The sequence below is a fragment of the Malurus melanocephalus genome, unplaced genomic scaffold (genome assembly GCF_030028575.1).
Source record: "Malurus melanocephalus ecotype Western Australia unplaced genomic scaffold, MMel_1.1 scaffold_367, whole genome shotgun sequence".
NCBI lineage: Eukaryota > Metazoa > Chordata > Aves > Passeriformes > Maluridae > Malurus > Malurus melanocephalus.
Window position 1 is genome coordinate 437613 of NW_026623599.1, and position 24394 is coordinate 462006.

A 24394-nucleotide genomic window follows, 5' to 3' on the forward strand; every position below is an offset into this window, starting at 1 on the left:
CTGGGTGACACATGGGGTGAGAGGATGTGGTGACTGACAGCATCCTCTGSTCCCCACAGCACATTTTGTGGTGGCACGTGGCTCCCAGGGCTGCAGGTGCTCCACAGCCCTGCCGGACATGGGTACAACACTGACCCCACACCAGCGAGGGAGAAACACCAATTTAAAAACCCCACAAAGGGAGAAACACCAATTTCTATCCTGAACAGTCTCTGCTGGATAGAGTTTGATTTAGGAAGAACTTGCTGCTGCTTTGGAGATAATTAAACCCATCTTCCCTCGCCCGGCTGTTTGCACACGCACAATGATACCATTGTTCCGAGTCATGCAACACATATGCTGACATTAAAGTGTTTAATCTTGTAGTACAGTATTCCATTATTTTTTGGACATCTGTACATGATAGAAAGGGTACGTATTAAGGGATTTGTTGACAAAGAAATGGCTAATGCTGATACATGTGTGGACTGAAARGATCTTTCCAAGTTGTGTTCTGCAGTAGGGAGGCTGCTGCTTCCCAGGCCTGGAGCCTGGCACAGATGTGATATGCACTGTTGCTATTACCACTTTTCAATTTATAACAAGGAGTCAGTGTTTAGAAGAATTTTGGAAGCTCCCTGCTGGGTTTGTGGCTAGGTGGTCTTGCTGGCAACGCCACCTCCATGCTGAAAGCTGAAAAAATGAAGTGATGGCTAAAGGGAGAATATTAACTCCAGAGGGTTTTTTTTCCCCCTTCCAAAGCAAAAATGCTTACCCCAGATCACTTTGCAGAGTGAGCACTGAAGAATTTCCAACCTCTGGGCCTAGGAATCAGGATTTATGGAGCCTGGTTTTCATCTTATTTGAAATTCATCCATTAGTCCCTCTCTCCACCCATGGATGGGGCAGGACTTTTCCCTGGCACGCTGAATTTACCAGCAAGAAGCAGTTTATCACCTTCTCCTCCTTCTACCTGCCTGTAAAATGGGTCCATGAGCTGCTGGGTGCAGGGTACCTTCTGCTGAGCTCTGCCTTGCTCTGAGCATCCCCTTTTTGCAAAGGCACCAGGACAGGGCTGGGGCAGTGAGCCCAGAGCCCCCCAAATGTCTGGGGGTGCTGAGCCTGTGCTTCAAGGACAGGCTCTGCTTCCAGAAKTGGCAGGATGGCAGCACTCCCTGCTGATGGGGTGCATTAATGAGTTATAAATATAATGAGTTATTTATCTCACAGACCAAAATCTCAGCTGTATTTGTTTTACCTTAGGTTTCTCCAAAAACCTGCACTAGCTTCTAGATGACTTGGAGAGCTGCAATTGTTCCATGTAAAAGGCCGTCCAAATACTGTTTTTATCACTCTTAAAAAAAAAAAAATCCCATCACACACCCCAGGACATTTGCCCTACTCCATTTATAGAACTCCCAATTTATATTCTTYGACTATTTCTGCAAATATTTCTGTAACTGCTCCTTCAGCTGCCTAATGTCAGCATGTAAATCACGGAGCTGAGAGAATGAAACAAATGAAAACCAATCACAGGACTCTGCATTCCCAAATTCTTGCCATTATAAATTTCCTGCCACTGCCCCTGTAACTCTTGCTGTCAAGCACAATGAGGAGGGAAACATGTGCCTYTGCAGACTGTGGCCTGGCATGACATTATTGCAATCTTTATTAAGAGTCTCCCTTCTCCTTGGAAGGAATATAAGGACTGACCCTGCATTTCTTGCTCAATCAAGGCTCCTGCAGAGCCCAGTGGGCTCTTTCAGCTGCACAAACCTCTGGATCCTCCCAGAATTGGTTTCCTCCTTCTTGAACCTCAGCATCATCATAAGGAGAAAAGGCCCATATTTCATAAGCACCATGGTTTTATCCACCAATTTAGAGACAAAGAAGCGCAATTTATAGAGGGAACATTTAATGCCTGTTAATTAGGATCCCATCCGAATTTGGCATCCCGAAAATTTGCGGCGCGGTTTCACAAGGGCCGCGAGCCCCAAACTCAAAGGGTGGCCCTGGCCACCCTCCTGCCCTGCTGGGAGGTCCCTGCTCCTCCTGCCACGCTGCTCTGGGGCACTGCAGGGAGCTGGGACAGGTGGGATCCACCCAAAAGCTCATCTGGGAAAGGGAGAATTTTTGTGCAGTTGAATACGCTTCCCAAGGGATTTGGGAGGGCGAGGCAGGAGATAGGAGTGGAGATTCCCTTTGGAAGCAGCAGGACACGCAGGCTGGAAGGGCTGGGAGCCCTGGTCCTGGGGCAGCTGATTCCTGGGAATCTCCTGCTCTGCACCCGAGTGATGCCACAGAGCTGCTGAAGCTTTGGCTTCCATCCCAGGGGGTGGCGATGATGGGAAATGAAAGTAAATTTACTCGGAAAATCTGAATTATATTTTGCACTGCTGGGTGCAAGCATGTAAATCAGAGTTTAGTTTGTTCTTTCATGAAAACACAAGGGCTGAGATGAATCCACTGGATCTCAGGACAAGCCAGGCAGCCCCCAGCCACCTCAGGAAATAGAGATCATTTTCTGTAGGGCTGCAGCTGCCGGAGGAAAAGCAGATAAARCCTTTCCTACCCTTTAAACTCACCACACAGGTAGACCCTGAAAACCTGTCAGACCTTMATGGCAGTTCTTTTTTGGCATCCAAATCTCGGAGGGGTTGCTGAGGCCGCTGCTGGAGGCTGAGGGGGTGTTGTTTTTTAGAATCTTATTTTCCTTTGACTTATCTTTCAGTCTCAGGAATTCAGGAGCTTTAATCTATTTGAGATTAAAGTCCTTTACAAATCCCTTCTGGCCTTTTTTGRGAGTGAAGGAGTTACAGACACCCTACTGCACATTCCTCCTGCTGCCTTTTTCCATTGTAAATGAGAAACAAGTAGCTCTAATTGTTGTAAGCTCTACAATAAATGAGACAACTGCTCTCAAAATGCCTCATAAAAACAATTAACATATTATCAGGTGAAAGCATTAATGAGAAAATTTAAGTTTTARCTTGTTTATGTATTCAAAATGTATTTTAAGTGCATCACCCAAATGTGCCAGGGAGGAAGAGGTATGGAATTACCAAAGCTTTCCCAGTTTGGCAACCTGAGCACAGAATCTATCTGATGTTGACTTTATAGATAAATTTTTTGCATCTTCAGAAAACAAAAGCATAAAAATACTTAAGCAGGTAAATTGGCCTCCCATGAAAACAACTGAGATTAGTGAAATAATTTCTATTGACTTCCCTGGAGTTTAGATAATAATAATTAGCTTCGCTAATAATTATTTTTGAACACAGTCATTGTTGGGATAAATCTTGCTGCGATTCACTGGTTCTTTGCTCAACACGTGGTGATTGACACTGTGCTACTGTGCTGGGCTCAGGGCTGAGCTGGGATGTGTCCAGAGGAATACCAACACTGCAAGCTATGCCTCAGAATAATCCTGGTTGTCACCTGTGGGCCCTACCCACCTGAGATCTCTGTCACACCCCAGAGGGGACTGAGCAGCGTTTGCAGAATGAGCTCAGGATGGCTTTGCACTTGCCAGCAGTGATTTATAGGGGAGCTGCAAACAGTTGGGGTGCTGATTTTTAAGTCTCAGAAGATTTTGCTGTGAAAGCGAGCGAACATGGGATCAGTTTAAGTTTCACAGCTTTATGCTGATGTGTCATTTGCTTTGGAAGTTTGGGCACCTGGGGACCACAAGGTTTTCTGTCCAGCATCACTTTTTTAGGACTGGCRTTGACCAAGTTTCTCCAAGTCAACATCTACAGCTTTTCATCCCTGTTTCCTGCTGTTTTCAAGTTCTGCATCTTCAGCACACGTCAGAACAAGCACCCAGTATTTGTTGACATTTTATCTCCAGCTTTCCCATATTTTTGGATCTGATACCTKGCTACTTCACACCTGAGCACATGTATCCATCCTGTTTTCTTTTAACCATCCCTGTCATTGCACAACCTGTGTCCTGCCCTTTCTTGCATCACCTCCAGACCACAACAGAGGTTTGAAGAGACAAAGGACTTCAGAGAGCTGGGAGCCCTCTGAGAATCAGATCCTGAGAGATCCTGCACAGATAGGCAAGGCCAGGCTTTCAGAGGTGCTGGTCTGACTTGCATATTTGTGACAGGTGTGGCCGAGTTCCTGATAACCACCAGCCTGAGATATTSCTTGTTTTGGCTGCATCACCTTAATTGTCCCTCGGGATTTTTGGTCTCCTGCTTATTTTATTTTATTTTCTCATGTCTGTTGTCCTGCTCCATTCCACAACTCCCAGCGTCTCCACCTTTCCCTTCCCAAAGGACTGTTCCAGAGGGAGTGTCTGATGATCCTCATCCCCACAGCTCCAATTTATTGCCATGCTCACCATGCCAAGAGTTATTTTACTCGCGCAGATTTTAAGCCAGGTGTTAAATTAGGTCAGAATTTGTCTGCAGTGGTTTTKCCTCTGAAATGCAGCACCACTTCTAAGGCTGAGGAGAGGCTCATGTTTACACACTCATCGTCCTGTGAGTGACTTTGGATTGTTTTTTAAGGAGAGGAAATCCACTGTTTTCCCACAGTCTGTTTCATAGCAGAAGTATTTTTCAAGGGTGTTCTTCCTTTTCCTATTTTACAACCTTTGATTGCACATCCAGAGCTTTGGCTTCCTCTCCAAGCAGCTGCCTTGCCAAGGCATTTGAATTGTGAGCTGGAATTTCCAGTGTTTGAAATYAGCTAAAACCATTCACCAAAACCTTTGGGCAGTAGGTTTGTAAGGAYTCTGAGCCTGGGATGAACATGAGTTGGAGTTCTGTGGGCAGGAGGGCTGTGAAGCATTATCCAGCAAATATTCAAAATGCTTGATGTTTTGYAAGGGAGCATTTTACATTAATTTAGCACTAATTTAGCATTAATTTAGCTGACAAACAGCTGAGACTGAGTCCTGCAAGAATGACCAAAAGGTTCTTCTCAATAAGGATCATGGATTTTATAAATGTAATGGAGAAACTCCAGTCACATTCAGAGAGCTGAAGCAATTCTGGAGACTGTTTCAGTGAATACTCCAAATACCTCTATTCCCCCCTGTCCTTTTTTTAAGCTGCCCCCACTCTCCCCCTTCCAACTGCTCAGGTAATTAACTGGAAATGACCCAGTTGCAGCATTGTCAGAGGTCTAACACCCATCAAACCCAGGAAACTCAGACTCCTTGAATGCTCCCCTGCTTACCCYGTGCTGCTGAGCTCAAGGTATTACAGGGGTCCACAAAAAGTGCTTGATCAGATGTAGTGTACCACATGTTCCCAAATACCAGCACACAGCAGCATGACTTAGGGATAGGGTTTCAGCCTTCATAATGAAGAGTCCTGCTTTTATGAGTTCGAGTCAGGCCCTTAACGTTATTTTAACATAGATTTTGGTGTTTAATTATGTAATAAGATTTACTGCAGTCATCTAACAGATGTTGATTCAGGGTCAGTGTTTCTCATAAATTAGTTCTGAAAGGATTTGTTACTTCTGGGTCAGCAGATAGGTCCAGAGTGCAAAGAAAAAGGGGAAAAACAATAAACACAGAGTTGAAGGGTTTCTTGGGATTCTTTCTTCAGTTACATATCCACATATTTTCATGATCTTAATGACTATAGCCACAGGAATGTTTACTTTAACACTAAAGATGGCTCAGGCCAAAACCCTATATCCCAACATCTGCAAAGCATGGGAAAGTTCAAACTTTGGGGCTCTTTATTTTATAACCCTGGCCGTTAATTTTTCATACTAACACGACACATTTTTTTCCTAGGGCTCAGCAGTGGGAATTGCCCTGAACTTTAGCAGCMCCCCAAAAAGTTTCATCTTCACGTGTTTGTTGTCAGACCTTGTGTGTAAAGTGCAGCTAAAGGCCAGTGTTGGCTGATGGAGCTGTCATCACACATGTACTGAAAATCTGCACCCACCTTGCTCTGGAAATTCAGCCTTCCCATGGCTTTGGAAACCAATCCTATTTGTGCATCCCACTGCTAACAGCTACAAATAAACCCACACAGCATTATATTCATTTTTCTATAGTTGTGGTTAAAGGACCGATTCCATATTAAAGTATTTTTTCCTTCCCTGTATAATTTAGGTGCAGACGAATTCCTTTAAAGCAAAGTCACACTCTTTAACTCTTATTTTTTTAGAAGGAGGAAAGGGATTGGGGTGCATTTAGTAGTGTTGCTAGCAGGTCCAGGGCAGTTTTAGCCTGCCAGCTCTTTTACAAACACTAGAGAATATTTACAAACCCTGGTGAATATTCACAAAACTCCTCCACATCAGGGTGTGAGGCATTAAATGGTGTGCCCATGATGTTTTAGCCAGAGGTGCAACAGAGACTGCCCAACCTATAAAACCATTTGCTGAACTTAATCACCTCTGAWTTGGAAAGTTCAGAGGTTTCATACCTAAAAACCTCCTCCAAGCTGAATCCCAGCCATGAGTAAGAGCGCTGAAGCATTTCCCTGAGCAGCAATCACACAGTGGCAAACTGGACTCCTCACAGAAGGGATGTGAGAGAGGAGCAGGAGTCCATGGCCAGGGGCTGAAGCTCGGCCAGCAGAGCAGAACCTGCTCTTTGTTCAGACACAGCCCCACTCCCAGAGCTTCCCCACGCTCTGTCCCTGCCCTGGGGACACCCTGACCATGCTCATCTGTGTTTGTAGCACGCAGCACCCTAAATTCAAACAGTGCTTTCCAAATTCGGGCTCGAAACTCCTCTTTTTCAGGAGTAACTCCCTGTAAGTCAATGGATTTACACAATGGATTTGCTGCTGCCAGGAGAAAATCAGGCCTGCAGAAAGACACACATTCTTTGCCAAGGAAATCTCAGAGCTAACTACTTGAATTGTGCAGTCAAGCTGCAGAGAGGTCAAGTGGACAGACGACAGGGCTGGGACATATAGGAAGTCCCCAGTTCAAACCTCAGCTCTTAAAATGTCACGTGTGGTGACCTTGGGCGAGTCGGTTCATCCCCTTATGCCTCCGTTTCCCCCTTTTCCTTTGTCTGACTTGTCTGTTTAATTTGGAATTTGTTCCAGGAAGGGGGCTTTGCCTCCTGTGTCAGGCTGGGGCACTGACACCTCGCCTCCCCCTTCAAATCTTTGTTTCCTCCCAGCACTGACCCCCTGTTTCCGTGTCCATGGGGAGGGTTACAGGGGACCATCAGCTGTGCATCAGGGGACAGGCAGAGCTGTCACCCCGTGGGGCAGCACACATCCAAAACCAGCCTGGGATGATCTGGCATTTGTTATTTCACAGTCTGGGCTGGGAGGTGGAAGAAGRTCCTCACTTTGAACATTTTCTTCCCAGTGCTGAGCACTAAAGATCCTTTAAAATGAAAGCTTGGACCCTACAGAGCAGAGCCGTGAGCTTGTGATGAGTTCAGCTGGCACCAAATGTGGGTCACTGGCACGAAAAACCCCAAGGGTTGGAATTTGTGTCTGTGATGTGTGGGTATGTGTGTGTGTGACAGAAGCAGAGCCAGGCCCAGAGCAGCTCCTGAAAAGCCCCATCTGTTTCTCCCAGCTCCTTCCCACAGCGGCTCGGGCGTTATCGGTGGCAAATGTCCAGAGTCACTTGTCAAGCACAAAGCTGCCAAAAATCATTGAAACACAATGGCCCCCTGTGCCAGCCAGCTGTAAAACTGCTCCAAAGGGAGCCTGATAAACACATATATGCTTATAATGGCCCTGATAGAGGCAGGGATTTCCTATGTGCTTTAATGACCCCAGCGGCTCGCGAGATGCTGCAATCAGATATTCCTGCCCTTTTCTGTTGTGGCAACTCTTGAGCGTGTTTGATGGCCAGGGGAAGGGAACAAAGCAGGTGCCTAATGGGCTGCTTTTCTGTTCCAGTGGAGCATGACAGAGAGTTTCACCATCAGCGCTGCCACTACCGAGAGTTCAGGTTTGATCTCTCGCGAATCCCGGAGGGGGAGGCGGTGACGGCGGCCGAGTTCAGGATATACAAGGATTACATCCGCGAGCGCTTCGACAACGAAACCTTCCAGATCAGCGTCTACCAGGTCCTGCAGGAGCACCCGGGGAGGTGAGTGGCCTCAGGGAGCCCTGCTGAAGGCACAGGCAYGGTTTGTTACACCCAGTGATTTTGGAAATCCTGGTGCCATCAGCAGGAGCGGCTGGGTTTGGCATCRGGGCTGTTCAAATTATGCACGSGACYCATTGGATGTCCTGCTTACCATAATATTWGAGTTTATTCCCTCTYAGCCCACTCCAGAGGCAGCAGCCTCYCTTTGCTGGATTTCTAGAGTAGATTATTCAGGTTCAAGCCTGCAGGGATGACTTTCMCTCYYGGGAATCTCAGCCYRTGCTGCTGCTGCTGGCACACAGSTCCYGTGTGTGGTGACAYTGCAGAGGYGCCCTGTGACCCCTCCATCCATCCCCAGCACTCTGCTCCACYCTCTCAGGAGCCTGGCCATGTGCTAGAGCAGAAAAACTATCACAAACCAGGACTATTTCAAAATTCCTGCAACTTCTCCCTGCTTCCTCCTGCCTCTGATGGATCCTGAGGTGGCAAATGCTTCCTTTGGAATTGGACCTTAATTACCAGCCCTTATTATCAAAGGCATTCGAGCTCCCTAATTAACAAAGACAGATGACACCATGCTTTTTATATTGACTGATTGTTTTGCATGTGCAAAACTACAAGATGAGCTATTAAATCCATTCCAAGCAATTATTAATGTATGCCAAGCTCCCTGACAAATCCTCCRGGGAACTTGAATGAGAACATATGTTCAATTTTCTCATCTGGTTTTAGTTCCAATTAATCAGCAATCCCAAACCATTTATCAAAGGCACTTAGTTTCATTTGCACATATTTCTTTCACGTACAAATCCTACCAAAAAGTGAGATTGCATTTATTTACCTGGGAAGTATTTACAGTCACATTCTAGTCAGAATTTWTTCTTTAGGACTACTAAATATGGGCTAATAATACTACAGTCCTAATTTAGGTTTATGAAAAGAGAAACACCAGGGATTTAAAAAKTGAAAAGTCCAAAAGGGTAAGAAAAAAAGTGTAATCTGGACTCTGGCTTTATAGTTTTATAAGAGCTAATAAAAACACTGAGAAAATTGAAATATGTCAGAAAACCTTGTCAACTTTTTGTTAATGGTGAGAATTTCTACTGGCTTTGCTGTACGGTAAAAATATTTAACCAATGGTGTTTCTTCTACATCTGAAATTCTAATTTTATAGCCTAAAACTCATGGCTCTCCTGGCATTTCGAACAATGCAATTATTTGCACTCTTTAGGGACTGTGCTAAAATTAATCCATTTTTATCAAACAGTGAAAGTTCAAACTATGCCAGAAYTRTGCACRGGACCCATTGGATGTCCTGCTTACCATAATATTTGAGTTTATTCCCTCTCAGCCCAYTCCWGAGGCAGCAGCCTCCCTTTGCTGGATTTCTRGAGTAGATTATTCRGGTACAATCCTGCAGGGATGRCTTTCCCTGTGAGAAGAGCAGTGGATGTGCTGGCAGGGAAGAGGCACTAACCCGTGTGCCAGGGCACTGGGGAACTGCCAAAAAGCTGTTCCTGTGAATGACCCTCCTCAGCAGATCCAGGGAAGTTCTCCCTCAGATCCTGGTGAGAGAGGTGCCCGCCAGGAATCTTGTGACAGGGTCAGAATGAGATCTGATATCCCAATTTTACAGTGGTGCATCCACAGGTTTSTTACACCTTTGTTTAGGGAGGATGGCAAGGTGCTGCTGGGGATAGCTGTGTGGGGCAGAAAATGCTCCTGCAAACTGTCTCTTCCACTAATTTTTATTCCTAAAGRAAAAAAAAAATACATGCAAAAAGCAGGCATATACATGAGCCACTGTCTGGAAGAGGTGAGGAATCTTGCTAATTATACAGATGTTCCAGCCACAAGATTAGATGCAATTTTACTGCATCATATTCACCACAGGAACACTATTTCTAATAAGTGTTCCTGCACATTCCCTTTTTTGCATACATTTTGGCACAGGCCCTGGTGAGTTTTGAACACTTCATCCTGAAAAAAAAAATATTCCTGTTGGTTTGGATTGACCAAAGGTAAAAACATTGTCACTAACATTTGTAAAAATATTTGCTCTTTTCCTGCATTTTTCCACTGACATTTTCCACCCGGCTCTGTCACAGCCCAGCCATCCAAGTCCAGTGTGTCATTGGAGAAAGAAAACAAACTCTCTCGAGTGCTGATCAAAAAGCAGCCGTTGACTTTGATGCTTCCTTGGCTGTTTGTCTCATCCCCAGCCCCATCTGACGTTGTTAGCAACAGSAGCAAAACAAAGCCAAGCCTTCCCCCCACGCAGGCAGGGAAACCTCTCCTGCTTTTGGGTTTTCCCTCTCTGACACGAGGATGTTGCTGGAATTGCCTTTTGAGAGCTGGAAGGTGTGGGGCTCTCGGAGTTGGTGCAGAGCCCATGGTACAGCAGCTCCTGCAGGGCTCTGGGGCAGCTCAGCATCATCTCACACACAGCAGAGAGCAGGAACACGTCCAGAGCATCAGCACAGCACAGGGAGAGCTGGAACAGCCAGGCTGAGAGTTACAGGGGAGGTTTTCCTCTGAAGATGTGCTGATTTTCAGTTAAACCCCAGATAAAACTCCAGTTTGGGGGTGAGTGGTGCCCTCGTTTCACATAAACCAGAGGCGTGAGCAGCTCGAGTTAATGACTGCACGAGTTCAGACAGGTTGGAGGTATCTAACCAGCAACATCTCATCTGCATTTTATTGGCAGTGAAAAGCATGGGCCTGGGTGTTTCCAGAGCAGACCATTCCTGAAATCCTACCCCTCAGCAGCAAAGATGAAGGGTAAAACCTTTCCTCCATCCACCTGCTCAGCCCAACCACCCTGGCAGTAAAAGTGAGAGCCCAGCCCTGTCCTTTGCAGCAGATGAGGTGCTATTTGGATTTTAACTACTAAAAATTATATCTGTTGGACTGGAGATGTTATTACAGGTGTTTGTAGGAAATCAGGCTAAATGATCACCTGTTCTTTCTGACTTTTCCAAATCTCTCCTTGCAAGGCAAACTCTTCAAACCAACATCTCCTTCGTAGAAAGGCAYGCACAGCATTCTTTAGGCACAGAGCATCAGTTAATTCACTTTAGGCAAACAAGTACATTCATGAACAAAAATGTCCCAAATATCACAAACACGKAAAGCAGTGGATGTTTTGACTGGTACAACATACCTCAGAGCTTTTTTCATAGCTCAAAGTCCAGTGACTCATGTCCAACTTCTGGTTGGGCTTCACAGCTCACTCACCCAAAAGCCTGGGAAGGTGTTTTACAAAGCCTGGCTTGGGAAGGCTGAGAGCAGCAGGACATCCAGTCCATGTTTGGGGTGACAGACCCTTCTCAGTGGGAACTGAAGGTGCCCTTGGGGTGCTGTCCAAGTCTCCTTCCTCCTGGAAAAGCAGAGAAAGCCAAGCAGATCCCAGTGCTCAGTCAGGACATCACCCACAGGTTATTAACCTGAAGCTGCAGAAAAAATCAGACTGTGGAGCTGCCCTAAACCTCAGAGCTCCATCCTGCCCCTCTGCCTGCACCTTTTGAAGCTGGAATGCCTCATCCCAGAGTTCCATCTCCTATTTCCTTGGACCCAGCACTCACTGCAGAGTGAATCCCAATCCCTTTGAAGTCGATGGGAGTTTTGTTACTGGAGAGAATAAAGCCAGGTACTCGGGCAGCCTTTGGTAATTGAAATGTAGTTGTTACATGTTCACTTTGTGGCCATTATGGGTTTCACAGGCTTCAAAGGCAGTGATTTGAACGCTCATGTTACCAGCCCTGCAGAAAAATCAGATCTTGCAGGATGCATTCCTGGCTCTGCCTTGCAGCTGGAACGCTTTAGGCTGAGCTTCAAACCCCAGCACTGCTGCACCAGATCAAACCTGAGCCCTTCTCCAGACCCCTTCCTGCCGCTCACWGGGGTCTGGTTCCATGCTGTGGGTTGAAATATGTAATTCTAGTAACCAAGAAAGGCTTGGCCCACCCAACCCATGCAGCAGATGTGCCTTGATTTTTGGAGCTTTTTAAAGAGCCTCTGTGATCATTCTGGGGATGGTGCAGCACAGTTTGATTTAATGCTGTGCCCCAGCACCAYGGCAGCATCTGCAAACACTGACAGTAACTTTGTGACTTATCTGCAAGTCACTTGATAACCACACTCATCTCTCAGCAAGCAGCAGGGGAACTTGAGCACAGAAATCCTGCAGCTCCCCAAGAGCAGAGCTGCATTTGGTTATCTCCTTCCACCCGTTCCTAAAAGCCACTGCAGCCTGCAAAAACTCTGACTAATCTTGAATTTAGCAAGGCACAGCCCTTCCTAGGTGCTTGAGGAGCTGCAGGGGGTGTTTTGCACACCCCAGTGGTCTCTTGCTGGGATGAGTGATGCTCTAATGAGCAGCTCTTCCATGCTGAACAGAAACAGAAATGTCAGAGGGATGTGTGTAACCTCATTTCTCTCAGCACTGTTTTTCCCTTAGTATTTAGGGAGCATGCTGCATCTCAGTAACAAACTCCCACTGCCACTTTTAATCAACTTTTGAGAGCTGGATTTTACCCTTCCCCAGCCTGGGTAGGAAAGGCAGCACAGCTGCTAGAAGCACACAAACCAGAGTTAAGAATCTGCTGAAATTTTAAAGCGAATTTGATTTTCCCCTAGATTCGACAGAATTAACACAGATCTCTTTCACCACCAGCACAGCCAGTTTTCAGAGCAATCCYTGGAAAACACCTCCAGCAAAATGCATTGCTGCTGTGGACATCCCTTCACCTGGCAGGGCTGGGTCTGGCTGGTGATTCCTTYCCAGGGCATGGAGAGGGTTTGGATCAGTGGGGAGGGAGAGGGAAGGACAAGCAGGGGATCCCAGGGCAGGGAAGGTGTGGGAGGAGGACTGCAGCAGGTCTGTGTACAGAGGGTGTTGCAAACGTGCCAGGGAGAGGCCCAGGGAGATCCTGGGGCCCTCTCAAAGTAGGAAAGTCTGAAAAATATTTTCCTAAGCTTGTCTTTGGACAGCTGCAGCTGACTTTAAGCAATGACACCAAGCAAACTGGAATCTGGATGCGGCAGGTTTTTAATCCAAACAGATGTCTTTGAGCCCCCACATCTCCTCTCACCCTCCCAGATGCCCTTTTTGCCTTYTCCTCCCTCCACCTGCTCAAACCTGGACGTGAAGAGACCCCTTCCCTCCATTCCAGCTCTGTCCTTGGGCTGYCTGTGACCCAAACAGCCCCTCTGGRGTTAGAATGTGAGTCAGGAGGAGAGGATTGTGCTCCTGSCTTAGAAACTGAATCAATAAGAATTCAACACATCCATGCCTCGAGTGTTTCGTGCTTTAAAACAGAAGCAGGAGGGGTTCACCCACCTTTGTGAAGCCATTCARAGGCTGGTGYRAGRTGTCACTGTGTGGTWACTGTTTAAAACACTGATTTTTGTRATTGCTGCAGGATGGCACAGCTGCCAGGTGTGCTCTATGTGCTCAGGAATTACCTGATGGGGGCAGGGGACACAGGACAGGGCCAGGTGAGCCAGGGCACTGAGGTCACCTTGTCTGGCAGGGTAATGGAAATTGCCCAGACTCACCTTCACCACTGCTCTTTTTTTTTTTTTTTTTTTTTCCCATTTATTTTTATCCCACTTGGAAGCCCTCATTAGTGTTTACTACCACTTGTCAACTCGAAATAACAGGGCTGACAGGGGGATGGGGACAGTGAGGGAGGAAAACAGACCTAAAAGCAGGGTCTGRTTGGCAAGAGGACTGTCCTAAAATAGTGCAGACCTTACAGCATTGTTGTCCATGAATGCAGAGTTTCACTCTCTGCTCTCCTGCTAATGCAGAATTTCTCTCTCTCATGTTCTCACCAAGTTTCTCCTCAGAGCTCACCAAGGCAGGTGTTTAGGGCAGGTGCTGCCATTCTCATTCTGGGATGTGTCTCATCTTTAGGGCTTCAAACCAAGCTGCATGCCAAACCAAGAGACTGAGAAGGTGCCCCAGCAAAAGGCAAAGAGGCCATACACATTATTTTCATGAAGCTTCATGGCTGTTAATCCTTTCTCTTATTTAGAATTGCCATGCTGTGACATGGTAACTCTCTGCCTTGCAATTTCCTTTCACAACKCTCTTCCCTGCCTTTTCTGTTCTTGTGTTCTCTCATTTCTGTGCTCATCCCCACAATCCTCCCTCCTTCCAGCCCTTTTATCTTTCCCTAAATATTTGTGATCCTTTTCCTTGCCACCATCAGCCCTTTGGCAGTTCAGCCCTCCCACCTCCACGGCTCCAGCTGCTTCCCAGACAGGATCTCACACGCATCCTGCCCAGCCACCCTCACGCTGAAATCCTCCTCACTCATCCCTGAGTCCAGAAAATGAGCTCCCTGAGGAAGTTTCACAGACCACACAGAGTTACRGGACCTGTAGACAAATTTTTGGGAGCGCTTTCTAACGGGAGGTGACTCTCCTGTGTGGCATTCAGTGTCAGATCCTACCAAAGACATCAGCAGGCAAATAAATGCCAACCTCCTGTCCTCAAATGAGGCTCCACTTAGAGCCTGATGCTTGAGGAAACTGAGCTGAAAGCCCCAAATTTTATCWTTGCTCAAAGCTCTGACACTCCCGCTGATGTCAGTTCTTTGAACGCTGAGCCGTTTCGATGTGGTCTCAACAARACATACTTGTGGTCTGGATCCAGATTCTGTAATTTATGTAACTCTAATCTAGATATTAACATTGCCATGTCCCAGCTTAATTTTTTTTTGTAAAAGGAGGAACATGTGCCTTTTCTATCTCTTGCCCTGGTAAAAGGTGCAGTTTCTTGCATGCCCTGAAGTTCAAAAATGAAGGGACTGAGTGCAGGGCAAAGGAACCAAAGGGCTGTTTTTCCTCCTTGTTGCAGAGCCATCATTCCCATCCCTCCAAGAACATTCTCTGTGAGCACACAGTTGGWAGGTGAGGTACAGGAATGAGATGTGCACTGGAAACCTTTTCTCTTTGTGCTCAGATCTTTACCTCACAGCTAAAACCAAACCAGCCCCATTAGTTAGACTTAACCAGCACAATCCTCTGTGACAAGMCATTAGATGGAAGCCCTCAGAGCAAATGTTGTTTAAGTCTCAGCAGAATAACATTTCTTTGCTGTGTTTACTATGTCTTGTCCAARGAGGATATCTCAAGGGCTGGCTGGCTATTAGCTGGAGATTTAATGCTGTCTGCCCTGTCTTTGGAGAGCAGCRCATTCCACTTCAAGGAGGTTGTTCTTTTGGAAAGGAAAAGAGGTTTCTTTTCATCAGAACGGGAGCCACAATCTCAGGAGCCTCTGTTTGCAGCACCAGTGAGGTTTTGATCCCATCCCTGGAGCGGAAAACGCTCATCCAGGAGTGCTTGAACTCCTCCAAAGAGCATCTGACACGGGGCTTTTTGGGGGTCCAAATGTTCCAAGCCTGTGTGGGAAGGACATTTCCCTTCAGYGGGTCCCTTTGATCTCTCTCACTTCGGGCTTCCCCTCCAGGCCTATTGTTTGCACATTGCTGTAACTACAGGAAAACAAACGCATTATACAATTTCCCAGACTGACTCACCCTGGTACTTGATGCCTCATGTTGTCTGGTTACCCCGATTGCATCATGTCAGCATGGGAGGCTTAAAGGCTGGTTTTTCTGAGTAATAATGCTGCAGTTGGGCAGTAGCTAAAAGAAAAAAAAAAAAAATTATCATTATTGCTACTATCATCAACCTGCAAACTACAAGGGGGAAAACCAAGCAAGCCAAGTCCCTGTTAACGAAAGGTGGTGTGAATCATGAGTTCCAGTCAGGGGCTGTGCATAAATAATGTAGTATGTGAATATGAAAACCCTTTACTCCTGGAAACTTGGCCTCAGCCTCTGGAAAGGGCCAATCYGTGCTACTCCCTCATCCCTGGCTCCTCTGGGATGTGTTTGGGTCAGTGCTGTAAACAGGGAAGGGTGGGAGGTGTCCTGCACAGTGGGAACGGGGCCATTGCTCCTGGGTGGGGGTGAAACCCCAGGAAATTCATCCCTTGGGTAGARTTCAAGCATCTTGAGTTCCTGTGAGAGACTGATGTGAGTGGGGTTATCCATCCTGTTTAATTCCATTTTCCTGGGAGCACTCAGCAAAGCTGAGCTCCCAACACCTGGGCTGAGCCTTTGCATCCCTGTGCCATGGCCCCTTCCTGAGTCACCCACTTTGGGCTGCCCAAAACCCACTGAAATATTCCCAAAGGATCCCCTCTGCCTTTGCAGTTTCAGCAAGTCCAGCTCTATGGGGCTGCTCCCATGAACCCAAGCAGGAAAGCATTAAAAGCACCCCCAGCAGCACCGGCTGCGTGTTCAGCCATGGGACAAATCCAAATCTGTCCTGATTTAGGGAAAGAGCACAAAACCCTCCTGCAACCCTGGCCATGTGCTCAGGGCTCTGCAGGAGCTCATTTCAGGAGTTTAATTTGGTGTGAGCCAGCACAGAGTCAGAGGTGGGTGGTGACWCCCATTAGCTCACAGAAGAAAACCATCATCCCTTACACACTCTGGCCCAGGAGGGTTGGAAGGAAAACTAGAGAGTAAAAGCACTGCAAAAAACCCTCCATTCCTGTTTTGTGCAGGACAAAAGCTTTTAATTTCTTTTAAATTTCACAGGGAAAAGAATCAGTAAAAGCTATGAGTCAAAAGCTTTTATGCCAACAGCTCTCCTCAGATTCATTTCTGATCATTTGATGTTTCGTGCAAACAAGAGGCACTGTGTAGGATAAACTAAATATATATATTTACACTGAAATYCATAGTGACAAAATTCATAAGGCCTTCTTTAAGCTTTGAGGACATGATTAAAGGGTTTCTCAAGGACAGTTCTCCATTCAAAAGCATATAATTACACTTGAACAAGTTATCATGTTTGTTCACTGTAGGTACAAAAGCAGCTCTTACAGGGCTTGTCCAGACAYTTCCACCATCTGTCTTTGTTCTTTTAAAGTAATTTTTTAAAAAAGAACTGCACCAGGATCCATTTTTTAAAAATCTGTGTTTTATCTCCTTTTCTGATAAGAGAAGATTCCTTCCTTTACAGAACCTCTGTTTCCTCAAATTTTAATTTTTCACGAATTCGCCAGGAATCTGAATTGTCTTGTAAATCTAAAATAATTTCACCTTTTCCAAAAGCACAGAATCTCTCTATTTAGGATCTTTTTCATTTCTGATATTATTTCTTAAGCTAGAGCAACCCAGCCTTTAAAAAGAAACAGCAAAGCAATGAATTGAAAAAAGATTGTGACCCACAGCAGTGCAGAGCTGAGTGTGCAGAGGGTTATTGCCTCAGTTATCTGTAACCTCAGAAAGGAAATTCAAAAAACGATTACATATGTTGATACATGCACCCCAGCGTTCCAGCTGGCTTGCACCAACGCTACAATTATGGATAAAAGTCAGGAAATTATGTGTGGAAAGGCTAATGAGCAGCATTGTCTGCCCAATTACCAGGTTTGCATACGCACACAGTGATTGTGCAGATCTGTGCCTCACAAGCATTTTTGAGTTTTCAGGAGCTCAAGATCAACAGCCACAGCAAAACAACCCCAAAACACCTCAACTCTGCTCAATCCTCTCTTGTTTGAAGGGAATTTTCATCTGAKGGTGCTGAGAGGGGAACATGAGCCAGCCCAGCTCTGTCTGTCACTGAAATCCCAACCCCTTGTGCGCTCCTGCAGGGACTCAGTGCAAACCCTGSGTAACTGGGAATTCTGCTCCTTTGTTCCAGGGATTCAGATTTGTTCCTGCTCGACTCCAGAACGATCTGGGCCGCAGAGGAGGGGTGGCTGGTGTTCGACATCACCGCCACCAGCAACCACTGGGTGGTGAATCCCCAGCACAACCTTGGGCTGCAGCTCTCGGTGGAAGGAGTTGATGGTGAGTGTCACACATTCCAGGAATGTGTTTCCATTCTGGGAATCCCTGTTTGATTCCCAGCCAGGGGCAGCCCTAAACATCCAGAACTCTTTCCTTTGAATGGGATTTTTAAAGCATTTTTTCCTAATTTTGCATAAGATGACAATAATAATAACAACAATAATAATAATAATAATAACAACAACAACAACAATAATAATAATAATAGATAAATAAAGACATATAGGAGGTTATGGATGTACTCAGATGCTGCAGCAGATTGGTGAGGAGCCTGCAGTCATTCCAGGATCAGCTCAGTTCATGTCCCCATCAATTAATGCACACATTTCTGGGTAATTTGCAGATAATACCATCCAGTATAGGCAAGGAAAGAGGAATAAACCTTGTTATATGCAAAAGGACACAACTGAGTGATGCAGGGGCTGCTGTCCATTGGCACAGAAGTGCTTTCCAATTCCAAACAGCTAGGAACTGTTTGAATTTCCTCTGTGTCAGTAAAAATGGTCAGTAAAGTCACTCCAGGTGTGGATTACAAGATCTGCCGTAGGGTACAAACCTGGGAGGTTTGAGAAGGGATGGGAAAACCTGGCTCTGAAACATCTCCAGAAAGGAACCAGGCAGGGAGTTTTCCTATCAGATCTCAGCTAAAAAGTCATACTGCTGTTAATTTGTACATTAAAAAACTGTACAATAAATATTACTTCTCATACCATAATATATCATTTAACTAACACAATCTAAATTGTAAATTTAGGCAGTCTACAGAGAACAATTTACATGAAAATGTGATTTAACTCATGTCAGACCTGCACAGAGATGTGCACAGGGTTTGTTTTAACCTGCCCTTTGTGAGGGATCAGTGAAAGCAGAAACCCAAACACAGAYACAAAGAAGAAGCTTCACCGTGGAAGTCACTGGTCCCCACCCCAAAACCAGACACCTTTTGCCATCTTTGYACAAAGATTCAAATTCAACTTGATTTACAGGTTAACCTTAACTCTTAAAGGACAGCCAAGACAAGCTTAACCCCTTTGCAAACACTTGTCCTTGTTTTTAGTTTCCACTTTGCCTCCTAAATGAGATACCTGGGAGTACAGAAGTTGTGTTTCTTGATCATGACACTCAATTGTGGTTGAAATATAGAAAAACCATCAAGACCCAGCCCAAAATCCACAGAAAAGTGATGGTTGGAATTAGGCTGAGTATCTCTGAGCACCATGGACACTGCACACTCACACTCACTCTCTTGTACTGATAAAGCCTTATCTCTCTGTCCTCCCCCAGCCTCACCTCGTGATTTCACAGCAAAAGTCAGTCCTGGTTTTCAGCATAAGCAGGAAAAGGCAGCTGATTTATAAATGARTTACAGATTTCAGTGGAGGCTTTTCAGGGTGAAACAACCAGGGAGATGCTGCAGCCATGCACACATTTAGGGTCAGACYTTTGCACTCTCATTTTTCCATCATACACACAGATTTTTCATTCTTTTTGGAATGACAAGGATATATCCTTTTTTGCTCCCCAAGTTTCGTTTTGGATTTAGATGAACTGTGTGCACTAACAGCTGCTTCTACACCTGAACTTCACATGAAAATCATGTGCTGTAAACACAGCAGGGTTTTGATGCAACACTATATGCTTGGGCAAATCCCAAGGCTTKAAATGAAGTAGAAAAACAAAATAAATCAACCCCCGACCTTTCTTTGTATCTGCTGTTACGTGATCTGTAATCATGAAACAAATMCCATCTATTTAAAACAAAATAATGCAAAATGAGTGAACTGAGAGCCCTTTGCCTGCTCTGCCTGGCCAGGCTGCCTTGCAGGAATTCTCCAGGAAAGTGTTATCTGTCCTTTGGTACATTTGATTTGTGGCTGACAAGGCCCAGCTCTGTCCTTAGCAAAAGGATCAAAAAGCCATTAACATAACTGGGACACAGCAGCAGCACTCAGCACCCTGGGACAGAATAATCCTAAATATCACCTCTGCCTTCCAGAGCAGCACCCAGACATCCTTTGACAGCAACAGGGARAAATAATGAAATTCCCACTGCCACCCTCTCCTTGCTTTTTTATGTAAATAATTGATTTAATTCTACAGAAAAGCCAGCTAATAGTCTTTTACCRAAAATCAAATTATTCTAAAGCCCAAGATGAAGGACACATGGATGATAATCAAAGTTTTGCAACGAAGTTATTGGGTATGGTGGTGGCAAGATGCAGGAAGAAGCAAAATGTCTCTATAAACATTTGTTTCTCTCAGCTAAGGCATATCTGGAACTCTGTCAGCATTTCATAAAAGGCATTTTTATTTTAAGCTAATAACCTTCCAGTGGGAATTTAGTGCTCCTATGGGCTGACTTTTATGGTTCCTTTTATAGGATCACTTCAAATTATAGGTTGGTGAACTTGAAGAAACCCCTCTAAAGAATGCAGGAAAAGTTAATRCTAAGCGGATTTGGGGTGGAATAATTACACGTAGCACTATTTTCTGTGCCTTTGACACGCAGATATAAAGAATAATATATAAATTAATATAGCTGCTTGTGTCAGAAGCAGCTTGGGCCATTGAGTTCAGGTCTTTGGTGTGTTGATGCCATGGCCAGGGGTGACATGGGCAGCTTTGCCTTGTGCTTTCCTGCCTTTTGGCAAAGTTGTTTCAGGCTTTTCACCTTCTGGCAAAGCTGTTTCAAGCTTTTCACCCTCTGGCAAAGCTGTTTCAGGCTTTTTACCCTCTGGCAAAGCTGTTTCAGGCTTTTCACCCCCGGTGTGCTGTGTTTTCAGGGCAGAGCATCAACCCCAAGCTGGCGGGGCTGATCGGCCGCCACGGCCCCCAGAACAAGCAGCCCTTCACCGTCGCCTTCTTCAAAGCCACCGAGGTTCACCTGCGCAGCATCCGCTCCACGGGGGGAAAGCAGAGGAGCCAGAACCGCTCCAAAACACCAAAGAACCAGGAGGCTTTCAGGGTGTCCAACATTGCAGGTACAGCACACGGAATGGGGCTGTTTCTGCTCTGGGAGCAGTTCCTCCCATATCATCTGTTTGTTGTCTCTTTGGTCCACCACTGGTTTGAAGCCATCTGAGTTATTCCAAAAAATGTTTCTTTGAAGAGATGTTGGATTGTTAAATTGATGTTAAATTGAGGGATTTCTTAATCCAATTTTTTTTAAAAAACCCCAAGCATTTAACCAGAAAATCTCCCTTTTTGCCCACATGAAGTAAATCCTCATTTTGAAATGGAAGATCATTGTATTAAAGCAATGAGCAAGTGATCAGTGGATCTGAATCCAAATGCTATCCATTTGCAGGRTTTGTGCTTTTAAGCTTTGCCCCCAAATAATGAAGTATTCCCAAAATTCTTGCACAGAAGAGTAAAACCCATTCATTCTCCGGATAACTGCGGGTGTTCTGGGGGGAACTGTGCTTCCTAATTTGGAAGAAAACTTCATCAGGCATTTGAAAGAGAAATGTGGCTTAATTATGTGACACCTCGGAGTAATGAGCCCTCGGTGACRGTCCCAGCAGGAGCCACAGCTCAGGGCTGGCTCTGCTGAGACAGCAGCAAATTCTGGCTGTTTCTGGGAGCACCTCGCTGGGTGGAAGGAGAGCTCATGAGAGGCAGAAGGAAAGGAAAACAGAGCTTCCAAATGTATTTTCGTAGAGTTATTATGGTTGGGAAAGAGTTCCCAAGGTCATTGAGTTTAATCTTTGACCAATCCCCACCTTCTCACCCAGCCCAGAGCTCTGAGTGCCACGTCCAGTCCCTCTGACACCTCCAGGGATGGGGCTCCACCACCTCCCTGCAGCTCCTTCCAATGCCTGACCACCCYAAAAGTGAAGAAATTCTTCCTGAGCCATTCTTTCTCCCTGGATCTTCAGCTCAGGCTCCGTGACGGGGACAGACACAACTTCAAAACTGTTCTGATTCTCTTTTTATGTCTGGGCAATAACCAGAGATCTGTGTGCTGCTGTTAGGAGGTCAGAGGAAGCCTGGAAAAAAAAAAGATATAAAAATACTTTACGTGGCCTTTTTTGGCTTTGCATAAAAAAACCAGAAGGGCATTTCATATCGGTTAAACCCAGCCATTATTTTATGACTAAAATAGTTTAAAAATAAAAATCCATGAGTGCAACAGATGAGTGATGCCTCACTCCCTGCTGGGGTTCAGGGTGCTGGGGCAGCTCAGGCTCACGGCCACCATTGTCCCCTGACAGAGAACAGCAGCAGTGACCAGCGCCAGGCCTGCAAGAAGCACGAGCTCTACGTCAGCTTCAGGGACCTGGGGTGGCAGGTAAGGGCAGGGCGTGGCTGGGGTGTGGTCAGGGTGTGGTCAGGGTGTGGTCAGGGCGTGGTCAGTGTGTGGTCGGGGTGTGGTCAGGGCGTGGTCAGGGCGTGGCTGGGGTGTGGTCAGGGTGTGGTCAGGGCGTGGTTGGGGGTGTGGTCAGGGCGTGGTCAGGGTGTGGTCAGGGTGTGGTCAGGGTGCCTTGGCACTTCACTGACTTACAACACTAAATCAAGCCACTAAATGGATATTTTATTTTAAAGCCTGAGGGGAAAATACTATATATTGCCTTTTGCATGCTGAAGTGCTTCTTGAAGTTGGGAATATAAATATCCAGTGTGAGTCTGCTCACTGAGGTCCCTTTGAGGAGCTGTGGCCCTGTGTGTCCCCTGGCAGTGCTGAGGATGCACACACAGCTCTCCATTTTCAACCACCCATTCCTTTAGACCCCATTAAGGACATTTTCCTTTCTGAGAGCTGTCTCTGCGTTGTGTTGCTGGGTGAGGTGACCCTTGTGGGCAGCCAGGAGGACACTGCTGAACAGATAAACAGCTCAACCCATTTGTTCAGCTGCTCCTTGGGCACATTTGCAACGAGGGATGTCTCCCTCCAGGAGGAGCGGGCACTTCAGAGAGCTTTGGGAAGGCCAGGGGGCCAGGTTTTTATTTTGCATGGATAGATTTACGTGCTGGTTGGCTTTTTGTCTCACTGCATTTCTGTCTTTTCCCACAATCCACCAAGGACTGGATCATTGCTCCCGAGGGCTACGCTGCCTATTACTGTGAAGGAGAATGTGCTTTCCCTCTCAACTCCTACATGAATGCTACCAACCACGCCATTGTACAGACACTGGTAGGTGYTCCCTGGCTCCTGAGCCTGGCTACATCTCACAGGGGCTGCTCAGAAATTAATTTTCCCACAAAAGGATCTCCAGGCAGGTCTGCAGCAGCTCCTGAGGTGCCTGCAGCTCTGTCTGTCTGTCCCTGTGGCCTGAATTAGCAGCTGGCTGGGAATGACCCTGCGTTTGCTGCAGCATTGACAGGCTCTCTCTGGTTTGGGAGCGCCCTGTGACTGATATTTTAATGGGGTTTTAGTCCTTCTGAATGGGAAGGAAGGAGTAGGACAAGAGACCCACAATCAGCATTTTTTGGGAAAACTCTGTAAGGATGCACTCCATGCTGCCATCAAAATTTGGGGTCAGGCTGAGGATGGGTTCAGTGAATCCCAAAGCTCAGCTGCTGAGTGAGGGTATGGGACAGGCAGAACAATGGGGAAGGAGAGGGGAAAAGTAGATCTTAACATGCTTTACTTCAATTCCCCAGGTTCACTTCATAAACCCAGAGACTGTGCCGAAACCCTGCTGCGCCCCTACACAACTCAACGCCATCTCAGTGCTCTATTTYGATGACAGCTCCAATGTTATCTTAAAAAAATACAGGAACATGGTGGTACGAGCCTGTGGCTGCCATTAGATTTGTAGGAAAGAGGAAGAAGACTGAAAAAAGAAGTTATTTGTGAAGAGTGGGTTTGTATGGCTGCGTGGGGGAGGGGAACAGCTTGCTGCTCCAGCCGTGGGTTTAAAAAAAATCCCAAACCCTTTTAGGAGCAGGCCTCTGAAAGTTCAGACAATGGAACAGTTTTGGATCTGAAGAGGCATTTGAACACATTTTGTTTTAGTTTATTACAGACAATGAGCTTGTAAACTGAAACAAGCCAGAGGAACCGTTTAAAACCAAATCTGCTTACAAAATTGGCTCCTACAACACATACTTCTGCAAATGAGTCTTTCTGGAGATTGCAAACTCCCCAGCGTTGATTGTGAGTAAAACAGTAATAATCTCTCCAAGGTGAGACTGTGCTGTGACTAATAAGTGTGTGTAGTTCCTGTAACACGGTTTGCAATAAAAGAAGTGAACAAAATATACCTGGAGTGAACAGGTATTTTGTTAGAGAATTATTGCTTCATCCCTCTGCTTCAATTTCATAAGCAAAACCAAAGATGAATTTCATGCAATTTCCAGTTTTAAACTACAGCAGCAAAAGCTGGATGTGGATTGACACAAAWTCAAAAGACAGATTAGGCTGAAGAAAAAAGATTAATTGGCAAGCAAGAGCAAGACTTTTGAGGTGTTCTTTTTTTCTACCAACAAGAAAGGAAATATCCTCTTGCAGCCAGAAAGTATTTGAATTTGCTATGAACTTG

At 45.8% G+C, this 24394-nt stretch overlaps 1 protein-coding gene across 1 annotated transcript in view; it reads left to right on the forward strand.

The window, feature by feature from the left end:
* Window positions 1-24113, forward strand: part of BMP7 (bone morphogenetic protein 7) — a 40026-nt gene extending 15913 nt beyond the window's left edge. Inside the window, exons 2-7 of the mRNA XM_057378603.1 lie at window positions 7833-8025; window positions 17761-17909; window positions 20693-20890; window positions 22124-22200; window positions 22933-23043; window positions 23514-24113. Of these exons, the coding sequence (XP_057234586.1) occupies window positions 7833-8025; window positions 17761-17909; window positions 20693-20890; window positions 22124-22200; window positions 22933-23043; window positions 23514-23663 (878 nt within the window). The 3' untranslated portion in view covers window positions 23664-24113. The remainder of the gene's footprint in view (window positions 1-7832; window positions 8026-17760; window positions 17910-20692; window positions 20891-22123; window positions 22201-22932; window positions 23044-23513) is intronic.
* Window positions 24114-24394: the final 281 nt, after the last annotated feature.